The sequence below is a fragment of the Balaenoptera ricei genome, chromosome 11 (genome assembly GCF_028023285.1).
Source record: "Balaenoptera ricei isolate mBalRic1 chromosome 11, mBalRic1.hap2, whole genome shotgun sequence".
NCBI lineage: Eukaryota > Metazoa > Chordata > Mammalia > Artiodactyla > Balaenopteridae > Balaenoptera > Balaenoptera ricei.
This window is the reverse complement of record NC_082649.1, coordinates 5,638,740-5,660,539: the sequence shown is the minus strand read 5'-3', so window position 1 is coordinate 5,660,539 and position 21,800 is coordinate 5,638,740. Positions and strand designations below refer to the sequence as shown.

The window sequence follows — 21,800 nt, the reverse complement described above, 5'->3', positions numbered from 1 at the left end:
CTGAGCCTGCGCGTCTGGAGCCTGTGCTCCGCAACAAGAGAGGCCGCGATAGTGAGAGGCCCGTGCGTCGCGATGAAGAGTGGCCCCCGCTTGCCGCAACTAGAGAAAGCCCTCGCGCAGAAACGAAGACCCAATGCAGCCAAAAATAAATAAATAAATAAATAAATAAAGGAGTTCCTTTAAAAAAAAAAAGTTATTAGGGAGAGATTTAACACTGTTTTTTTTACACAAACCCTTCAAAACCTGGTGTGCGTGTGCATTTCTAGCACGTTGCACGTCATGCTAGCCGCACCGCACAAGCTCCGTGGCGGCTGCACTGGACAAGAAGCTTTAAAGCGGCAACGAGCATCCTACAGTTCACAAGTCAAATCAGCCACAGCCTGTGTTTCTATAGCCTGCAAGCTGAAAATGGTTTTTAATTTTAAAACTATTTATTAAAGGGACTTCCCTGGTGGCACAGTGGTTAAGAATCCGCTTGCCAATGCAGGGGACACGGTTCAAGCCCTGGTCTGGGAAGATCCCACATCTAAGCCCGGGAGCCACAACTACTGAGCCCGCGTGCCACAGCTACTGAAGCCCTGGCGCCTGGAGCCCGTGCGCCACAATAAAGAGAAGCCCCTGCAATGAAGAGTAGCCCCTGCTCGCCGCAACTAGAGAAAGCCCACGCGCAGCAACGAAGACCCAACGCAGCCAAAAATAAATAAGTAAAAAAAAAAAAAAAAAAAAAATTATTAAACAAAATTGTAGCCCACAATGCCTAAAGTATTTATTATTTAGCCCTTTAAAGAAAGAGTTTGCAGACCCCTGCTAGAGATGAGTAGATCAGGGAAAGGCTCTCCTTCAAAGTCAGAGCAGTCCATCTTGAGTACAGAGGACCCTCAAATTCTCTTCAACAAACAGAAGGCAACGAATTTAAAGCCTGACGCTGTTCACACGTGAAACTGAGGCAGCCGCACATGTACGTGCAATTCCCAGGGCCAGCGCCAGCAGCTCCTTGGGCGCAGGCAGCCCTCCAGCTCCAGGCAGGGGACAGTGAAAGTGGCCAGAACTAACTACAGTTCAGGGCCTACCCTTCAGCGAGGTGGCTGTGGTCGCACAAGAAACCTAAGGTTAACAGAAACAAAACAACCTTGTAAGACTGGAGGACTGAAAGCGAGCTACAACCAGGGCAAGCAGAGCAGCGTGAAAGGAACGTGAGTAAAGAGGCAGGAACTGCCGCTCCTTCTCCGCGTGCAGGTCAACAGAGGGCACGTAAGCTGGGTGAGGAGGAATCTGCGTAGAGACCTGGGCTTCTGCAGCATCACTGGGGAGCCAAGCGAGAGGCCCAGCAAGGGACAAGGGGCCCAAACAGCTGAAAGCAAAATAGGGGAAGAGAAATAGGAGAGGCAAGTCAACTTACAAATATATATATATATATATATTTTTTTTTTTTTAAATAAATAAATTTATTTATTTATTTATTTATGGCTGCGTTGGGTCTTCGTTTCTGTGCGAGGGCTTTCTCCAGTTGCGGCGAGCGGGGGCCACTCTTCATCGCGGTGCGCGGGCCTCTCACCATCGTGGCCTCTCTTGTTGCGGAGCACAGGCTCCAGACGTGCAGGCTCAGTAATTGTGGCTCACGGGCCCAGTTGCTCCAAGGCATGCGGGATCTTCCCAGACCAGGGCTCGAACCCGTGTCCCCTGCATTAGCAGGCAGATTCTCAACCACTGCGCCACCAGGGAAGCCCACAAATATATATTTTTAAAAGACAGTTTAAGACTCAAGATATATGCTCTTCTTCAAAATTAATTTCCCAACAGAAAAAGGATTTCAGGGTCTTTGAAAATGAAAGCTGCCTCATCCCTCTGAGTTGGACCACACTTCGCTCTCAATCACAAAAGAGAACACACAAAATAAATAAGTTAGAGGATGACAAAGACACAGATCCCAGACCTGACCTGCTCCTGCCAGACTGAAGGTGGAATTCTTCATTTGCACAAATGGGTTGGAGCTCAGGTTGGGTGTGACTCCCTTGGGATGGAGGTGGATAGAATGGGTGCTTGTGTCTTAAACTAAGAACCTGTAGGGCGAAGAGGCTACTATTCGAAACGTGTTTGTGCTTATGTGTACGGGCGGGGAGGGCGGCAGGCAGCGGAAGCAACGTTCTGACCTGTTTTCTCTCTCTTCACAACAAAAATCTGGGCCAATCCTAATACCCAGTTACAACCCTCGACATGTGGGAAAATCAGGGGCTGATTTTTCCCCATTCTTGAATAAAGAATAAAACAAGCATAACTTCTAAACCAAGTAAGGGATTCTAACTGAAAATTTGAAGGCATTATCTGTCTACCTCTCTCTCTCTCTCACTCACACACACACGCTTTGTGGGTGATACCTGACTCACCACCTGGGAAGGCTCACAAAATCCCTGCAGACCTTGTTTAAGACAAAAGAAAAGATTTCTGGTCTTATAGTCAATTCTGCTTCCCCCTAGAAGATGCAAGCATTGCGTGGTGGCTTCACAGGGCCACAGAAGGGGGGCATGATTCTAATTTATCTATTAATAGTCCTATTAGAAATAAAGCAAAATGTAGCTCTCTAAACTCAAAGAAGGAGCAGTTTTACATAGAAGCAGTTCTAGGTGACATTAGCATTAAGCAAGAAGGATGAAAGCGAATTACAACTCAAAGACAGAAGAAATGCTACTTTAAAATAAGAGCTTGCAACACATTTCAACTGTACCTGTTCTACAGTTGCTCTGTCCGCCTTATCTTTGATGCGATACCTAAGGCAGAACCAAAAAAACAGAAGTGACATTCAAAATTCAGAGAAGCCAAAATCAAAAGTTTCTAAATGTACATCGTTCCATGAAATTCCTAAGCAGGTAGTTCCTTTAATAACACGCTTCACGACCTCATCATAGTTTCATCACTTTGTGAAACTTCATTTCCCCTTAATAAGCAATTCAGTTCCCTAGGGCAAAAGGAGCATATCTGCAGTAAGAAAAAAAAAAATGCCATCCATGTTTCAGAAGCATTAAATAAGTAGAGCAGTGGGATAGAGTGAACTATGTCAGAAAAAAGAAAACATCAAGTCTGTAACTACTGTCCTTAGACCTTTAATGATTATATTAGTATAGAATTAAAGTCATATACAAGGCTTTCTCTTTAGAGTCCTTTTCTACAAAGACACAAGTTTTTATCATTTCAAGACAGTTACTGCATTAAAACGCAGGCTCTGATGGCTTCGGCTCACACTAAGTGACTCAATTCACAGACTAACCTAAACTATTAAAGATTCAAACAGACACTTAAATAAGAAATGCTGTTTCTCAAAAAGCTGGTATCCCTTGGGCATAACAATAAACTAGAAGAAAACTGGTTTTTAAGTTCAGTTCTAACACTGCCATTTATATCATCTTAGTGTCACTTTCTATAATATATTGTTAATGCCTTAGAGCCATTAGCAATAGGAGGTTAGCCAGATCCTAAACATTTGGCTTTGAGAACAGAGTTGTAAATGAAAACTGTTCTCTGTTGTATCACTGTTTAGTTTTAAATCTGCCCTTAAATTTTTAAATGTATTCCATGGAAGGGAACAATTCTTAATAAGTTCTAAAAAGGGAACATTTTCATACTCTAACATTCTAGTTTAAACTGTAATGTACAAACACTGTTCCCCTCCTGAGAGGACATTCGTGAATTTCACAAGATTATAGTTTTAGCACAGATTTCTTAAGAAAACTCATTTAATATTTTCAACCTACAAAGGCATAGAATACCCTCATTTAAACTTAAAAAAAAAAAAAAAAAGAATTGGTTCAGGTACACAAAGGAACATCCTTTGCAAAAGAATTATGACAAAGATGCTACTAATTTGTCTAGAATTAGTTCCTACCAGCCAGGTTTTGTTTTATTTATTTATTTTATATACTTGAAATATTACTTACATATCTGCTTCCTTTTGTCTAAACTTTCCCGTGACTTTGTTTATGACAGAATCAGTAACGTTTAGTTTTTCTAAAAAAAACAAAAAAAACCCCACAACGTAAACAACATGTAAGACAAAAAGTTTCTGACTAAGCATACTTTCCGCCTTCTCCATTTTCTAAGTATTTTATTATACATAGTATCTATTGTAGTAATGAAAAAAGTGTTTAATGTTTTTAAGGGCAAGGGCTAAGTTGTGCTTCCTTACTAACAAGGGTTGTCACTTTCATCACGACAGCCGTCATTTCTGAGCCATAAAAATCTAGATCCAGAAATCTCTCAAAACTACTTTACCTGCGTATGTTGAATTTCAGACATTTTAAAATATTTTGTACGACTAACATAGATAATATAACTGCCTGTATTCCAAGTTAATTCTAAAAATGTCAGTTTCTTTTCAAATTATGGGCCCATGATAGGCAATGATGAGATATGAGAGATGCTGTACCAGGTCCGTAACGGTCAGCGTCTACAAGAGAAAGATGAACCTGCATTTCCCAAGTGGCTTCAAATCCACATTCTGATTCCTTGCTTTCAATGGCTCACTAAATGATTAATGCCACACAAAAAGTTTCGAGTAAAACAAAACGTAATTATACTCAATAGCCTAGTGTTTTCAACATTCTACTACGAGATAATCCTACTACAAAATCTAATACAAAACAGACAATAACTTGAATGGGTATATGTAACTTCGTATTTCTACAACAGGAGAGAAAACACAACTAAAAAAGTATAAGCTAAAGTCTTTCCTTGAAGTCATGTTTTTAAATGACTAAGTTTTTAATTTTCTCTAAGCATTAGTATTTAGTCAGCAACACTGAATATATCCATTGCTTAATCTAATAAAATTTTATAACACTTTGTGGTTTTTGAAGAATTTTCTCATAGCCCAGTGAGGAAATGTTATCTTAAAAACTCACCTAGATTAATTTTATTCTCAAATTTCCGTAAGACCTTGTCTGATGGAGTAGACATTTTGGCTGAATTGCAGCTGGGAGTCTGTCGATTTGCCTGGAAGAAACGAGTTCCAGAGACTAAAGCTCTTATTATAAATACAAGCCTAAGGTTCATCATGTTTTCTCCCTTAGTATTAATTAATTAATTAATTAATTTATGGCTGCGTTGGGTCTTTGTTGCTGCATGGCGGCTTTCTCTAGTTGTGGCGAGCAGGGCTACTCTTCGTTGCAGTGCGTGGACTCATTGCGGTGGCTTCTCTTGTTGTGGAGCACAGGCTCTAGGCACACAGGCTTCAGTAGTTGTGGTACGTGAGCTCAGTAGTTGTGGCTTGCGGGCTCTAGAGCGCAGGCTCAGTAGTTGTGGTGCATGGGCATGTGGGATTGCTCTGAGGCATGTGGGATCTTCCCTGACCAGGGATCGAACCCAGGTCCCCTGCATTGGCAGATGGATTCTTAACCACTGCGCCACCAAGGAAGTCCCATAGTTAACTATTAAAGTATCAATACTTAGGGGAGTACCCTAAGGGAAGGGAAGCATCAATCAAATTTGCCCAAGAAGTTTTTTAAAAAGGCATTTGAGGGCTTCCCTGGTGGCGCAGTGATTAAGAATCCACCTGCCAATGCAGGAGAGACACGGGTTCGAGCCCTGGTCCAGGAAGATCCCACATGCCGTGGAGCAACTCAGCCCGTGCGCCACAACTACTGAGCCTGCGCTCTAGAGCCCACGAGCCACAACTAGTGGAGCCCATGCGCCTGGAGCCCATGCGCCTAGAGCCCGTGCTCTGCAATGAGAAGCCCCAGCAATAAGCCCGCACACCACAACGAAGAGTAGCCCCCGCTCGCCGCAACTAGAGAGAAGACCGCGTGCAGCAATGAAGACTCAATGCAGCCAAAAATAAATAAAATAAATTAAAAAATAAATTAATTTTTTTAAAAAAGGCATTTGAAATAGGACAAAGTCACTGGCTAAAATAAAGTCTATATAATCTGCATTTTTGCTTTTGTTTCTAACCTCTCTACAACATATTCTTCATTATTACAAATAACAAATTAAAATTCAATGCATTTTTCTAATTTGACTGGTTTCTAGATTTAAAATGTGAGAATGTTCATTTACCCCCAAGTGTATAATAAAGAGCTAAGACCAACGTTAAACTGGTTCCAGGAATTTCATTTTGGGCCTAGTGTCTCAAGAGAGGGAAAGACTAAGTACAAGGCTTAGCACTTAGACTGGTGCAATGCACAAACTGAAATAATGGAAAAAAAAGGGAAGAGAGGGGAGACAATATCCAGAACCTATAAATAAGAGAACAGAGATTAAAAGGGCCTGTCACAAGGACTGATTCAATCCTGGTATCTAAGCGTGAACTTGGAGGCTGAGTAGTTTCTTATTTACAGGGAACTTAAAAATTGTTTTCTATTAAATATAACTTAAAATAATACATGTTCACAGTAGAAACCACAGGTAAAATTTTAATTACCTATAAGCCCAGCGCCCAAAGATTAACAGTTAACATTTAAGCATATATATTTTTCCCCCTAGCTTTATTAAAAGAAATTCCACTCTACGTTGAAATTGCTCAGTCTCACCAATGAATCAGTGAAGGAGTTGCCACAGCAATACCGCATGTAAGTGTGAAATTTCTTTGGTTATTCAAGAACGTATGCATTCTATGCCACGATATAGCTGTTTTAATTTTCAAAGAAATAGTGCTGCTTTCCCCCCCTCCCTATCTTCATGCTCTAGGAACCTTTATGTTCCAGGAAGATGCACCGTCTGAACCCTCTGGTTCTGCACACTCCCAACTCTTAGTCCTTGCAGTTTGAGGGGCAGGCTCTACACGGCTTGGTAACCTGCATTCTGCACTTGGTAGAAGATGGCAGATCCGGAACATTTCTCCATGTCATTAAGACAGTTTTCCATGGCAACAGACTTACTACATATTTTGTGTCTCTGTCAGTTCATAAGTGAAAAAAAAAAATCTCTACATACTCTCTGCTTTTCTTTAATTACTAATTAAGCTGAACTTTTTCTCTGTTTCCTAACCATTTGTAGTAATCTGCCTATTTGTGTCTTTTCCCAGGCAGATTTTTAGGTTTATTATCTTATGACAATTTAAATAACTTTTAAAATTTACTGATTATGGAACAAATGTACATCATTATCAGAAATATGGAAAGGACAAAGAATGAAAACCAGTAAAGGCTAGGGCTATGGTGCAATATAACCTGGTGAAAACCTTTCAGTTACTCAATTCTAGAACCACAAAAAGTCCTTTTAAAAAAGAAGACATAAGCAAACAACGCAAAGATGTACACGATCGTTCATCAGATACCTGCTGGTTACTCCCTCCACCTGAGGCTGAACACCTGGTCAGTTTTCCAAATCCATCGTCCCAGTCCCAATCATCATCGTCGTCATAATCTTCCTCCTCCTCCCTTTCTATCTCACCTTCACCCATCTTCTCATTGACGTTATTCTGAAGGTCTTCAAACAGAATATCACCTTCCTCTTCGACAGTCTTCAAGTCAATGTTTTCACTGGAAATAACAATGTTTTGGCATGTTTACACATACTCTAATTGGACTTGCATATGTATTTATTTATGATATAGTAGGCTACATCTATACCAATAAATCTAAAAGGTTCGCTTACAACATCTCCCAATAAACTCAAACTTAACACCAAGTTCTCCTGTTTCTCAGGGTTCTGTTCCAGCTGTTCACTTATTCTCCAGGTCCTACCACGGAAGAAGTACATAAGGTTGTTAAATCCACCCCTGCCTTAATGAAGTTAGAATTTATATTATTATCTTCTCTGCTGAATGAACTAACTCTGATGAGTACACCAGACCTGAACTTCAGGAAAACCATTCACAGAGCTGCTTTAGGAGGGGGTGGGGGAAGCTTTCTGACCAAACTTGGGCATAAGTCTAAAGCCTTATTTCAAGCCTTACCTTGAACTCAATTATCATTCTGCAACAAAAGAAGCCATATCAAGACCTGTGTTACACAAAGAACTTCAAATCACCCTTGCTCATGAAGGGAAGGACGGTGAAGAGAAGCAGCACAAATGAGAGAAGAAGGCTGGGTATAATTAAAGAGGAGAAGCGGAGACTGTCAAACCCAGAGAACTGGCCCAGAGTAAAGGGAGCACAGCTAACAGGGTCTTTTCATGCCACGTGAGAATTCAGATGAGTGTTACTGTATCTTCTTAGTTTTTCAAAAGAAGCCACAACTCTGGGTTTTTGTGTAAAATCCCCCACTTACCTGGTATATTCAATTTGAACAAACCACTGTGCACACCAAACACAACATGTCTGCAGGTCAGATTCCAGAGGCAGTACTACCAGTTTTGAGCCCTCAGGTGGAGAACGAGTACAGAAACCACATAAAACACATGATGATATGCCCTACCAGATTAAACACAGTCAGACAGTGGTTTAAGTAAATTCAGATTATCGATCCTGACTCATTAACTAGCCATGGCTTAGAGGGCTCCAAATCTCCACGGACATGGGTGGGAAGAGAACAAATAATCAGTAAGCCCCTGTTGTTGACTAGGATTTCATAAACACAATCCGTAAGTCGATCCTTCAATTGCCAATAACCTAGAGCGGCATGTTAAAGCTATACCTTCATTTGTACCATGGCTTCACCACCTCGGCTGGACAATCCCTTGTTGAGGGTGGTTGTCCTGTGCCTCGAGGATGTTCAGCAGCATCTCTGGTCCCTGCCTTCCAGACGCCACCAGCACACCAGCCCCCCCACCCCCCCCCCCCCAGCTATGACAAACAAAAATGTCTCCAAAGTCCCAGGAGTGGGCAAAATCCGCCGGTTTCTATCTTCACAATGTCTAGGGTACACTCATGACCGTTAACTACTCACCAGCCACACTGGCTGTGTTTCTTCTTCCCACTTAACTTAGTTCCTAAGGCCTCTGTACGCTCATCTGAAAACGTAGTTCTGGATGCCCTTCTCATTTCTCTGGCTAAATCCTACGTATCCTTCCAGTATTGACCTACTATCTTTGCTCAGGAGAGTCTGCCCTGTTCTTTACCCACTTCTCCTTTGTACTACTTACCCAAATCTAATACAAATAATTTGTCTAATTATTCGATATGCTTCCCCTGGTAGAGTGCAAGCTCTGTGTCATTCAGGGGAGTATTTACCAATCACGATCAACTAACAAGAGATCTGACACACAGAAAGCCATCCACCTATATTTACTGAAATTAATAAAATCTATGTGTAGTGAACCCTTACTATAAAGTAAAAACCATTTTCTTGGAATTCCAAAATGAACTCTATGTTTCATTTTGCTTTCAAGTAGGAGTTATCCTTAATTCCTTTTGCCTCTCACTTCACATCTAACCCACCATTACACCCTGTCCCTTCACCCTCCAAAACATCCCTAGCTTGATCCCATCGTCTTTGAACTCAATTACCTGAGTACTTTTGAACTGTGTCCACCCTTGCCCTCCAAAACCATCTCCTCCAGAGCAGAATGATTCCTTTAAATCATACATCAGGTGATATCACTGCCCTGCTAAAAGCCCTCCTGTGGCTTTCTATAAGACCTAAAATAATATCTCAAAACCTTACCATCACTTGTAACACTCTTCATGCTCTGGCCCCTTCTCACTTCTGTATCATTACCAACCAATCTCCTCAACTACCTGCACTGTGCTCTAGGCACAGTGGCTTCTAGATCTTCCTTTCACAGCCAAAAGGGATCCCACCGTAGGGCCTCTGCACCTGCTGTCCCCTGTCCTGAATTGCTGTTCCCGCTGCTCTTCCTGAGGTTGGCTCCTTCGTGTCCTTTAGATCTGGACTATTTATTTATTCATTCATTCATTTTGGCTGCACCGGGTCTCGGTTGCTGCACAAGGGATCTTCGTTGCTGCGCGCAGGATCGTTAGTTGCGGCATGCAGGATCTAGTTCCCTGACCAGGGATCCAACCCAGGTCCCCTGCATTGGGAGCTCGGAGTCTTAACCGCTGGATCACCAAGTAGGTCCCCAGAGTTGGACTTAACCCTTCCCTTACAACTAAGCCACTACTTAGGTCTATCAACTGATTTTAATTGTTTGCATAGTAAATATGTCATCTGGGTTTTTAAAAAAATATATCTCTATGTACCTAATGGTGTGCCCTCCCTCCCAAGTAGAAGGCAGAACTCAATGGCAGCAGGGCCTTGCTTTGTCTTGTTCATCACTATCTTTAGCGCCGAGGACAGAAATAGGCACACGATAGGTGCTCCAATATTTTTTGAACGTTAAATGTAGTTAAAGCTCAAACACCTGTTACCCAATCGCTCTCTCCAACTCTGCCTCTCAGCGATGCTAACAATCTGGGAACCCCGGACTCTCCGGACAGACAAGGGGCTTTCATTAACTCCGCCGGCAACTGAACAGAAAGACCTGGCTGGGATGGAGAAAGCAGCAAGAGGCTGTGAAGAGGCCCCGAGTGATGAATTACCAGTCTCCCTCCAAACCACAAACAAGCGTCAACTCCCCAAAGGGACCGCGGCGGCGGAAGAGAGAGCACCGTGCGCACAGCGTCGGTGTACTCACGGCTGCCTACCTGTCCGAGGAGTCGGCGTCGTCAAACTGCCCCGGGACCACCCGACTCATCAGCAGCCGCCGGTAGTCCATGACGGAAGCGCGCCGAGCCTCAGAGCCACCAGCGGCCGCTCGCCCTGCGCCGGGGCAGGAACGGCACAGGGACGGTTCTACCCGCCGATCCAACGGCCTCTGCGCCTGACGTCCGCCTCGCAAACCGCTCAGAAGCCCCCGCGCCCAAAGCGCGCGCCACGTGCGGGGGACGGAATTCCAAGCCTAGCCCCCGAGCCACCCAGACAGGAAGCCCCGCCCCGAATGGAATGCGTCTTCCCACCGGAAGCCCCGCCCCCGCGCCGGGCTGAGCGCCGGAAGTTCGCGTCCCGCAGGGCGCGAGAGGTACCCAAGGCCTGTGGGGCGTTCGTGTTCCCGTCGTTCCCTGCCGAGGCTGGGCCGACTGTTCCTTCCGGAGCTTTTCGAGTGCGCTCCCCGCTTTGTGTCCTCCCGTGGAAGGGCGCGTCAGCTAGGCTGGGGCTGCTGGACGTGGGGTCTCACACCATGTAACCTCCCAACTCTGCGAATGGAAACGTCGAGAGGGTCAGAGGGCGCGGGAGCCGGGCGGGCGCCGTTGCGGCCGCGAGGGGCGGGCGCGGCCGGGCGGACGTCACACTGGGACGTTCCAGCGCTGCCGCATCCCCGCTGCGAGGCGTGAAAAGCCGTGCGTGGGCAAGGTTGAAAGCGTTCTTCCCCCTCCCTCGTTACCCAGTGCGGAGGGAGGCAGCCCGAAATCCTTAATGTGGAGCCGAGCAGCGATGGAGCCTGGAAGTGAGCACACGTGTGCGACCTGAAAAGTTTGTTGCGTTGTTGTGAGGTGAAAATGAGACAGTTGCCTTTCAGAAGTCTGACATTTGACATACGACTGAAAATTTAAGGAAAAAAAAACACTTGAGAATTTTTGCCAGTAGCCCCGGTGACACCTCTTTTAACACCCATCCTAAAACAGCTTAGGAGTGTCTCTGGAATATCTATCCAAACATTTGAACAAGGTTTTTTTGGTTGTTGTTTTCAAGTCTAGCATAAGTCGGGTAAGGACAGAATGAAAGATGAAAAAAGGCAGCCTAACTTTAAAAAAAAGGAAATTGGTAGATTATGCCATATGAACAAAGTTGTAAAAGTGTTATAATTGGGAGTTCTAGGTTTGCAAACAAAAAATTTTGAAGGAATAAGGCGCTGGCGGTTTTTTGTATTTGGAAAACAAAAGAAGGATGTTTCAGACCCCCTTCGCCACAGCCCAGGCAGCATTTACGTATTTGGAAGACAGAGGAAAAGGTGAGCATAAAGTCTGGCCTCTCACCAATCCTGCCCAGCCGGCTTGGCTCCCTGGCCTTTTTTATATTGATCCTTAACCAAATGATGACAGGTTTGAAAAAAAATTAAACCTCGGCGAATTATTTATTAATTTGATAATTCAATAAAACACCCCAGGGGAGTGGTTAAGTGGCTGCAGATTGAAAAGTTTTAATAGAAATAAATCATTTAAGTGCAGGATTTATTCGATATATTCTCGGAACAACACTGGTTGGTTTGCTGTAGGGGATGTTGAAAAACCGTAAATGGGCTCCTCCTGAGGTCTGTACAGTATGTGAGTGCAGACACTAGCACCCTTGAAAGAATGGTGAAGACTAAAACAGTCAACCAATAGGTGCTGAATTGTGAGATGGAAGTTTAGACTAAAGACGTTGAAGGAATTTAAAAACTGGGTGAACGGGTACATAGGAAAGTTTTAGGAGGGAGAAGCACTTACCAGGGCAGACTGCTGAGATGGTAAGGAGCGTGATCTATTTGCAGGGAAGGAAGCCTGATCTGACTTGAGCAGAGGAGAACTGGGTAGGTAATGCGGGTTCAGGCTATGGAAGACCTAGGAAGTCAAGCAGAAGAATTTGGACTCAGTGTGTTTGGACTTGTTTTCTACTCCCATCCCCTGACGGACCTGAGGAGGTCATGAGAATATGGACCAGTACGATGCCGTAGGGAGGGAAAGAAAGCATGGGTTATGAAGAACATTTTTTAAAGGAGAATCAGACAGGACTTGGTAACTGAGTAGCCCATGGGTGGTGAGGTAGAAGGATGCCAAAGATGTCTCCTGGTTTTCAAACCCAAGTGCCTGAGAGAATAAGTTTGGCATAAGGAAGGGAGGGAAAACTGATGTTCAGTGTTGGCTTTGACTTGATAATGAGGTGTTAGAATAGAAAGTATCAGGTAAGTAGAAATACAGTGTTTTGTGCACCCTAATAGGTCTCTGATAATATTTTGTAAATATCTTTTGATTAAGTAATTGAGAGATCCCTTCACCTTCTGGGTCCCAAACCTTTTAGGGAATAACTGGATGGTAGCCACACATACTGACTTCTTTTTGTCCAAATTAGTATTTACTACCATGCAAAGTTACCATGACTTTGTAACATACTCAGACTAATTTTATATTTTTCCAATGACTTCACAAATGATATTTTAAAATTTAGGGTAGTGAACTTTGCTGCCTTCTTAATGTGAGGAGGGAAGCGGAAAACAGCTTTTTGTTTGTATATACTAATAGACATTAAAATTATGTTTTTCTTTTATTGTTTTTTTTTTGGCTGCGTTGGGTCTTTGTTGCTGTGCGCGGGCTTTCGCTAGTTGTGGCGAGCAGGGGCTACTCTTCATTGCGGTGTGCAGGCTTCTCATTGCGGTGGCTTCTTGTTGCGGAGCACGGGCTCTAGGCGCGGGCTCAGTAGTTGTGGCACATGGGCTCAGTAGTTGTGGCTCGCGGGCTCTAGAGCGCAGGCTCAGTAGTTGTGGCTTAGTTGCTCCGCGGCATGTGGGATCTTCCCGGACCAGGGCTCAAACCTGTGTCCCCAGCATTGGCAGGTGGATTCTTAATCACTGCGCCACCAGGGAAGCCCCTAAAATTATGTTTTTTTAAAGAGGACTTTCATCATTCAACAGTTAGGAACAAGGACTATCAGAAAGTTTGGTCATCACCTTCAGATCCTGTACCTTTTGAAGTGGATGCTTCTCATGAAAAATTAGAAAGCATGTCAGAAGCAGATGCTATGAATTTCAGCAGCCTTTTTTGAGACTTAACTCACTCAGATTCTCCCTTTATGGAAACCAGCAGTACCACTTCAGACTTGCCTCAGGTGTGCATTGCTTATAAATTCTGGGAGGTTTGAATGTCTTCATCCTTCACATTGTCTTCTGTATTAAATTTCATAAAAAATATGAGGAATAATAAAAGAATCTCCAGTGGAGGTGTAGAGGAGGGGAATATAGGGCTTGGTTTTTCCAGTTCCATTAGTGTACAAAGAAAGGTAGAGTCTTACAAATAGAGTGTTAAAACCAATCCTTTCTAGCATCCTGGTGTAGGCCCATGAGTGCAGCCAGGGGACGTGGGCACAACGACTCAGATCACATCATCTGGTCTAGAGCATTTTCCACTATGTCAGCTTGCAAATGATTCGTAATGACATTGACTGTGCCCTGCACGTAAATGACTTCCTTTGTATCTATATGAACATTCCTAGTGCCCTTTCTCACAAAATAAAAGGTTGTAATATTGCAAGGTCTTCATTAATGTTCTAAATGTTCGATAATTGTTAGCTTGAGTGTAGGGAAATAGTAGCAGTGTGTTAGGTTGTGCCATGTGAAATTGCCTTTCTATAGTTCGAAAATGGACAAATAGTGACAATTTCATGTGATTCAGGCCATAAATTGGCATAACTTTCTAAAGGGCTGTTTAGTGGTAGGAAATGAAGAGTTTAACTGCACATTTTACTTTTAATTCTACCTCTAGGAAAGTATACAAATGAGATATTTGCAGAATTCTCCATAATAACTAAACATTGGAGACAACCTAAATTTTCATCAGTAGGGGCCTAGTTATTGTACAGATGTATAGCAGATATGTAAACCTAAAATTTGATAGTATAGATATATACTTGACATGGAAAAATGGTCACACTGCTTCTCACTGGGTAGTGGGCTTTTGAGTGTTTTTTACTTTCTCGTTTTAGACAATGTTCGAAATTATTTTTTATAATTATAAAGAACTATTTTCATTTTGAAAAAAAATTTTTGTCATAGTATTACAGGGTTAATCAGGGACCAAGATACTATATATTGAATTATAAAGAATGAATGTCTTAAATTATATGAGGAGGTCCTTCCTCATGGGTTTCACTGAGCATTTTATTCTTTATAGAAAATGTATAGACCAAAGGAACAAAAGGCATGTTTTAGTTAAATATCATAGAATACTAGTGTTAGAAGTGATCTCTAAAATTCAGTGTGTAGGAGTTCCAAAAAGTTTGTATAAATATAACATCAGTACATGTCAATAGTGCTATATTTTGTTTTTCATGTATGTTATTCTTGATACTTTTAAAATCTAATTAGAAGGAACGGTCTCAGCAACACGTCTAAAAAACAGATTGTTATAAAATATACTTTGGTTTTTTTGTACTTCAAATGCATTCAATAAGTACAACAATGCTATAAAAAAGCATTTTTGAATAGAGGTTTGTAACCAGCTGACTTTAATAAGAGATAAGAATTTTTTAAGAGCATCATTTAGGTCCCCATACTTGATACGCTATTCATGATTAAACCAATGTTTTCCTCAAACGTTTAAAATATTTCTCTTACTATCTTATTTATATTTTTAATTTACTTAATAAACCCTTTCATCTTATGTAGAAGTAACGTAACTTTGAAAATAAGCTACATGAATTGTTAGGGATTGCTGTTTAGTGAAATCAGATTCCACGTTATACTGGAATCCTTTTTTTGTGTATCTGCAATGTTAAATGACTTGAATAAAAACTACCTTAAAGTTGTTTAGACCAGATTTAATAAACATCAAAGAATTATCAGTAAGGGATATATATGTTATCATATATTTGAATGTTTATAGTAACATGATGTGATTTACCAGAAAAACCCAAAATATTGAAATAGCAAGATACTTATTTAATTGCAATTTAATATTGTAACTCTATTAGTATGGTTTAATTAGAAGGGAGTTCAGATATACAGTGGGGAAAGATACCAGAAAGCACATTCTACCCTTGCAACAAAAAATACTAAAAGAAAAATTATATAGCAATGTACCTTTAGAAGAAGCTTATGAGGTTAGAAGTATTAATATTAATGCCTTTTTGTTATTAATACAGAATGAAATAAAGTATATAAAAAGGAAAAATGAGTCTAAACTCACACTTTCCAAAGAAATCTGTAGCACACTAGGCAATTTGTTAGGTGGTGAGTATCTCTCTGTCGGCAATATGCAAACAGAGAAACTAAAATTTTGTGTGTATGTCCTGTTATAATAATAGGTACTGTGCTAAGCACTTTATGTACATTATCACGTTTAATCCACAATCCTATGAAATCGGGCTTTTTTTTTTCTTTTTAAGTAGGGCTGTTTTTACCTTCATTTTACAGATGAGAAAAGTGAGGCTCAGAGAGTTACACAAGAAATATAAACCATAATCAACACATTTGACTACATTAAAATGAAGAAAAATTCTGTATGACCAAAGTATAATCAGGAAAGTAAGATAACAAGCCTCAGACTAAGAGAAAATATGTGCAATGTATACAACTCACAAAGGATTAGTATACAAAATAAAGAACTCCAATAAGAAAAAGACGCATATAACTCAATAGAAAATCAGGCAAATTGTATTATTAGTTTGGTAGAGCTGCCATAACAAAATATGCCACAAACTGGGTGCCTTCAACAGAAATTTATTTTCTCACAGTTCTAGAGGCTGAAAGTCCAAGATCAAGGTGCCAGCAGAGTTTTCTCCTGAGACTTCTCAGACAGTTGTCTTCTTATATCCTTATGTGGCATTTTCTCTGTGCCTCCCTGGTGTCTTTTCTGATAAGAACACCAGTCATATTGCACCAGGGCCCCACACTTATGACCTCATTTAACCTTAATTACCTCTTTGAAGGCCTTATCTCAGAATGCAATCACATTCTAAGGTACTGGGGGTTAAGCCTTCAACATAAGAGTTTTGGGGAGACATAGTATCTAATAGGCAGATCATGAAAAGGAAACCTGCAAGACCATTAAATACCTGAAAGGATGTACATTAAAAACACCACAAAATACCATTTCATATGTGTCAGTCTGACATGGGTTGGAGGGATGTAAAGCAAAGGTAGAAGTGTAAATTGGTACAACCATTTTGGAGAGTAACTTTGCAATATCTAGTAAAGTTGAAGATATATATTTCCTATAATCCAGCAATTCCGCTTCTAGGTATATACGCAGAGCCTAGGCAAAAAAAAATTTTTTTTTTTAAATTTAATTTATTTATTTTTGGCTGCATTGGGTGTTCGTTGCTGTGCGTGGGCTTTCTCATTGCGGTGGCTTCTCTTGTTGCGGAGCACGGGCTCTAGGCAGGCGGGCTTCAGTAGTTGTGGCACGCAGGCTCAGTAGTTGTGGCTCGCGGACTCTAGAGCGCAGTCTCAGCAGTTGTGACGCATGGGCTTAGTTGCTCCGCGGCATGTGGGATCTTCTGGACCAGGGCTCGAACCTGTGTCTACTGCATTGGCAGGTGGATTCTTAACCACTGCGCCACCAGGGAAGCCCCCCAAAATTCTTAAATTAGTGTACAAGGAAATGTGTATAAGGATGTTTACTGCAGTGCTGTTTTTAATAGCAAAATTAGAAACAAACATCTAACAGAAAAGGAATAAAGTGTAATCCTTTAGAATGAACTAGATCTACATGTATTTACATGGCTAAGTCTGAAAAGCAAAAATTTAAGTGAAATAGACATTTATATGGATATATATAAAACATGATGTTATTTATATAAAAAATTTAAAACAAAATAATACTCTGTACCCACAGTTTGCCCAGGGTGCTGCAGGATATTTTGAAATTTGAAGAAAACAGTGATACTGGACAGCTGTTGGACCCCACAAACTACTAGCTTAAGATAGTTCACTATTTCAGTATAAAAACCATACTATAATTCTTTCTATGCTGCCTTGTTTGCAAAGATGGGTTTTTGGAGGTTTCTGTGATAAAAAGCAAGTACTTCCTGAAAATCAGTGTGAAGTCAGAAGTGAGGGTTGGCGTCCAGCTTGATTCCAAGGTTTGAGACATTGTGCTGTGCTCAGTCATGTACCCAGCTAGCAGGCAAGTTTGGTTGTTTAAGAATGAAATAAAATATTTTTCTTTTACAGTTTATGTGTATTTTTAAACAGCTACTAAGTTGTTAGGAAAAATCGTTAAGTTGTTTGAGCTTAACTACTTAATAAATTGAACTGTTAAGTATTTCTTTTGGTCTAGGGGTGCTGTGAAAAAATTACAGACTTTTAAGGTGTCACAAAATGAGAAAGTCGGGGAACTTGATATGTATTATTTCAGGTACTTAAATGAGTAGTAAAATTAGAAAACTACAGATGGGAAGAATTAATACTTACCAGCTTCAGTATAGTAGTTCTCTCTGGGGAGGGGAAAAGGAGGGAATTTAGGTAGAAGGGAAGGGTCATTTATTAATTTTGTAACACTTTACTTCTTTCCATTTTGTTTTTATTTGCTTCTTATTTTTTAAAATGTATTAAATCTGAGTAATTTGTCATATTGAGAAACAGTATAGCATAGCATTTAGAAATACTATTCTGGAATCCCAGATGCACTGCTTACCAGCTCTGTGACCTTAGGCAACTGACTTAACATCTCTTATGTTTCAGTTTTCTTATCTGTAAAACAGGGATAATAACAGTACCTAGCTCATGAGATTGTTGTGAGATTAAATGAGTTTATATGTGTTTGCTATTACACTATGTGCTGTGCGTTTGTATCGTTTTGAAACATTTTAAAATTACAGTACAACGAAAGAATTTTGAAGATGTCTTGGAATTTGTTGCAATGGTATTTGACAAGAATGATATATAACAAGCTTTTTTGTAGCAGTCCCTTGATGACATTTTCCTCCACATAAAAAAGTTTTGTTGTGTCTGCTAGCACAAATACACTCAATGAAAAAGGGTGAAATATATGTAATGCATAAAAGCCTCCAACAGTTGATTTCATAAATGTAAATGTAACTGTTAAGTCATAAATTTCAGGTCAGCTAATTCTTATTTCCATCTTTCTCTTTCTAATGAGATGTCAACGTTGGAAATTACTCACAGAATGTACCAACTCAGCCAGTTGACACCAGCATTTCTTCCTTCAGACAATTTGAACCCCTTTGCAAATTTCATCAGACAGAAGCATTTAATAATGAAATGATAACATTTCAAAATCTGACAGAAGGCTTATCTTATACAGAGGAGCCAGAATTGCAACGTCATGTATATAATTATGCAGAAGACACCAATATACAGGAAGATTCATTTAAGGAAGAAAATCCAGAGGGAACTAGCACTTCCACAAATAAAGATCAACTTGTTCTTGAGTGTGTCAGACAACCTCCTAGAAGCCCACCTCTAATCCACTGCAGTGGAGAGATGCTGAAATTCATGGAAATGTCACTGGCTAATAGTACTGCCATGGAATCTGCCCTCAACCCTAGTCAACCTCAAGGCTTCTTGTGTGAGGAAAATTTACACAGTGATGTTGAACAACCACTTTATAAGGAGAATAGCTTTAACCTGCTTGATCTGAGAGCTAATTATAAAACAGAGGAGGTAAGATTTTTAATGGTTAGTACAGCCTGTAGGGTATTAAAGGATGTGTTTTTAAAAAACAAACAAAAAACACTGTATGTAATCTGAGACTTTTGTAAGTAGTGCTAAATCATCTGATCAGCATGAGGGACATTGCTTCTCCGGGGAAAATGCCTTCTGAGATCTTACTCAATTTAGAAACAATTTTTTCTAATAAAATCAAGTCCATACTTGGGGATTAGTTCTACCAAATGATAATTTCTTTGAGGGTCAGGGCTCTGTCTTACTTATCCTTTTATGCACCCTGGCATCTGCATGATGCCTTGAATATACTAAGCTTTTATATTTGGTGAATCATATTGATTGGAACTCAGAGTTTACGGTAAGGAAAAGGTTAGAAGAGGAAGAAGTACAGAGGTATTAATTATTTGACAAGAAAAGTTTATGGTTTTTCTATCATGTGGGATTTCTACTGACAAGCAAAAAATGTTTATCTTTCTACCAAAGTGAAAACATTAATTTGTCTTTGAATTGTTGATTCTTGGTATGTAGTATCCTAAGAGCACTGAAGATGCCAACAGTATAAAGTCTATGTACTCTCTGAACAAAAAAAATAAAAAATTTAAGAATTTGTGTGGGCAAATAGATAACAATCCAAGAATAGCATAAATAGTGCCTTATCATTGTGAGTTTGGTGAGAAAGCTATGGCTGTTATGTATCATTTACAAGTATAAGCAGGTTTTGTGTTCATTTATTTGGAAGCAGCATTTACAAGAGAACTTTATTTACCTGTTTTGAGGTCTGGAAAAGAACATTTTAAAAAGTTGTTTGATTAGGGTTTCTCAAGATTGTTCCTTCCTATTTCCCATTGCATCTAGCCATTCAGTCAGTCAATAAAAACTTTCAGGCATCTATCATGTCCTAGGCCCTGTGCTATGTGTTGGTTATAAAATGGCTGAAAAAGAAAACCAAAACCAAAAAGATGTGGGTTTTGTCCTCATAAAAAGAACACCCTAGTAGAGGAGATAGACTTAAACAATCACATAAGTAAATGTAAACTTTCAACTGTGGTAAGTGCTGTGAATAAAAGTTACATATAAATTGTATATAATGTTATATAAAATTACATATAAACTTGCAACTATGATAAGTGCTGTGACTAAAAGTAAGATGGGAGTCTTCCTGTCCTGGTCGGGGAGTTTGGGTAAGGCTTCCCTGAAGTGTAGTGGTAATTGAGCTCAGCTCTGAAGGATGAGTGGGAGTAGTTAGGTAACAGTGGGTGGGAGAGCATTCCATGCAGAAGTAACAACAAGTGCAAAAACCCTGTGGCTGCAGGGAGCATGGTACCTTCATTCATGGATCTGAAGGAAGCTTAATGTTGTTGGGTTGGAGGGAGAAGAGGGATGTTGTTGATGAGGATGGAAAGGTAGCATGGATTAGATATCAAGGTCAATATCAGGACCTTGTAGGCCTCAGTAAGGATAGTTGTCTTTATCTCAGAGCAATGAAAAAAACACTAAATATAAGAATCCAGTATCCCTAAATTCTAGAAAGTTATTCAGCCCACCCCTTCAGAGATCTTTTACTGGGTTGTTATGTCATATTCATTTTAGTGTTTTCTTACTACAACTTACTGTCCTTTTTTAAACCACCCAAAACTGTATTGTGGGCAGAAAGTCAATCATGAGGTATGTTCATCTGACTTTCCAGTGTTCACAGGAATCATAGCATAGTGAGGTAATGGTTTAATGAGGAAAAAAAAGTCTCTATTCAAAAGAGGCTTCACGAGAGTGTCGTCAGCATCATGGTGGATTGAGATGCTCTCTCTGTTTCAGCCCTTCAATCTACAACTAGTAAAACATCCACAACTCAACAAACGTGCATCTGCCGAACATACCAGGGTGCTGGAGAATTCCACGCAGCTGTACATCTAAAGGAGGGTGCACTGGAATACATAGAGGAGGCAGAACTGGGGGAACAGTGGAGGTGGCGCCTGCAATCCTGGTCCCCCTGCCATGGCGGCTAAGCCCACATCCTCAGAGAACCCAGTAGCAGCAGGAGAGGCGGCACACGTGACTCAAGCCTCCCGGCCACAGTAGCAGTACCCAACCATAGGTGACTAGGCAGCAGTGGCAGTGGGGCCCACAACCTCATCTCTCCACATGCAGAGGCACCCATAACTCTGCCCCGCCCAATCCAGCCCACAGTGGCAGCACCCACGAACCTGACACCACCAGGCACAACAGGGTGCCCATGATCCCCACTCTCTTCCCCTCCCCCCGTGTTGGCAGAGCCTGTGACTCAGAGGATCTTGGACGTGGCAGAAGCGCCCACCACCATCCCAGTGCCCCAGGCAGCAATACCAGCAGCAGCAAGGCACCAACCACCTTAGAGGCACAAGCAGCAATAGCAAGGGCACCTGTCAGAGGCCATGGAGGGTGGAAAGTGCCAACTCTCAAATGTAACCAGAGGTAGCACAGGTAAGAGAAACTGAAAACTTGTGCTATGTATGCCACCTGCTGGAAAACAAAAGAAAGGCCTCTAATTTCTAACCTATTGAATCATTAGAATCAAGAGAGGGGAAAATGAAAAAAGGTTTATCTAAAGAAGAAAGGTATTTGCTACTTCAAATGCACTG

At 41.1% G+C, this 21,800-nt stretch overlaps 2 protein-coding genes across 3 annotated transcripts in view; one reads left to right on the top strand and one right to left on the bottom strand.

Annotated features, from left to right (window-relative positions):
- Positions 1–11,099, bottom strand: part of RIOK1 (RIO kinase 1) — a 30,259-nt gene extending 19,160 nt beyond the window's left edge. Inside the window, exons 1-5 of the mRNA XM_059937874.1 lie at positions 10,514–11,099; positions 7,265–7,469; positions 4,893–4,983; positions 3,930–3,999; positions 2,723–2,765 (exon numbers count right to left, since the gene is read on the bottom strand). Coding sequence (XP_059793857.1) covers positions 2,723–2,765; positions 3,930–3,999; positions 4,893–4,983; positions 7,265–7,469; positions 10,514–10,584 — 480 coding nt within the window. The 5' untranslated portion in view covers positions 10,585–11,099. The remainder of the gene's footprint in view (positions 1–2,722; positions 2,766–3,929; positions 4,000–4,892; positions 4,984–7,264; positions 7,470–10,513) is intronic.
- CAGE1 (cancer antigen 1) overlaps positions 10,855–21,800 on the top strand; it is a 48,830-nt gene continuing 37,884 nt past the window's right edge. For both annotated transcript variants that reach the window (XM_059937872.1, XM_059937873.1), the window contains exons 1-2: positions 10,855–11,817; positions 18,659–19,182. In XM_059937872.1, the coding sequence (XP_059793855.1) occupies positions 11,754–11,817; positions 18,659–19,182 (588 nt within the window). In that variant the 5' untranslated portion in view covers positions 10,855–11,753. The remainder of the gene's footprint in view (positions 11,818–18,658; positions 19,183–21,800) is intronic.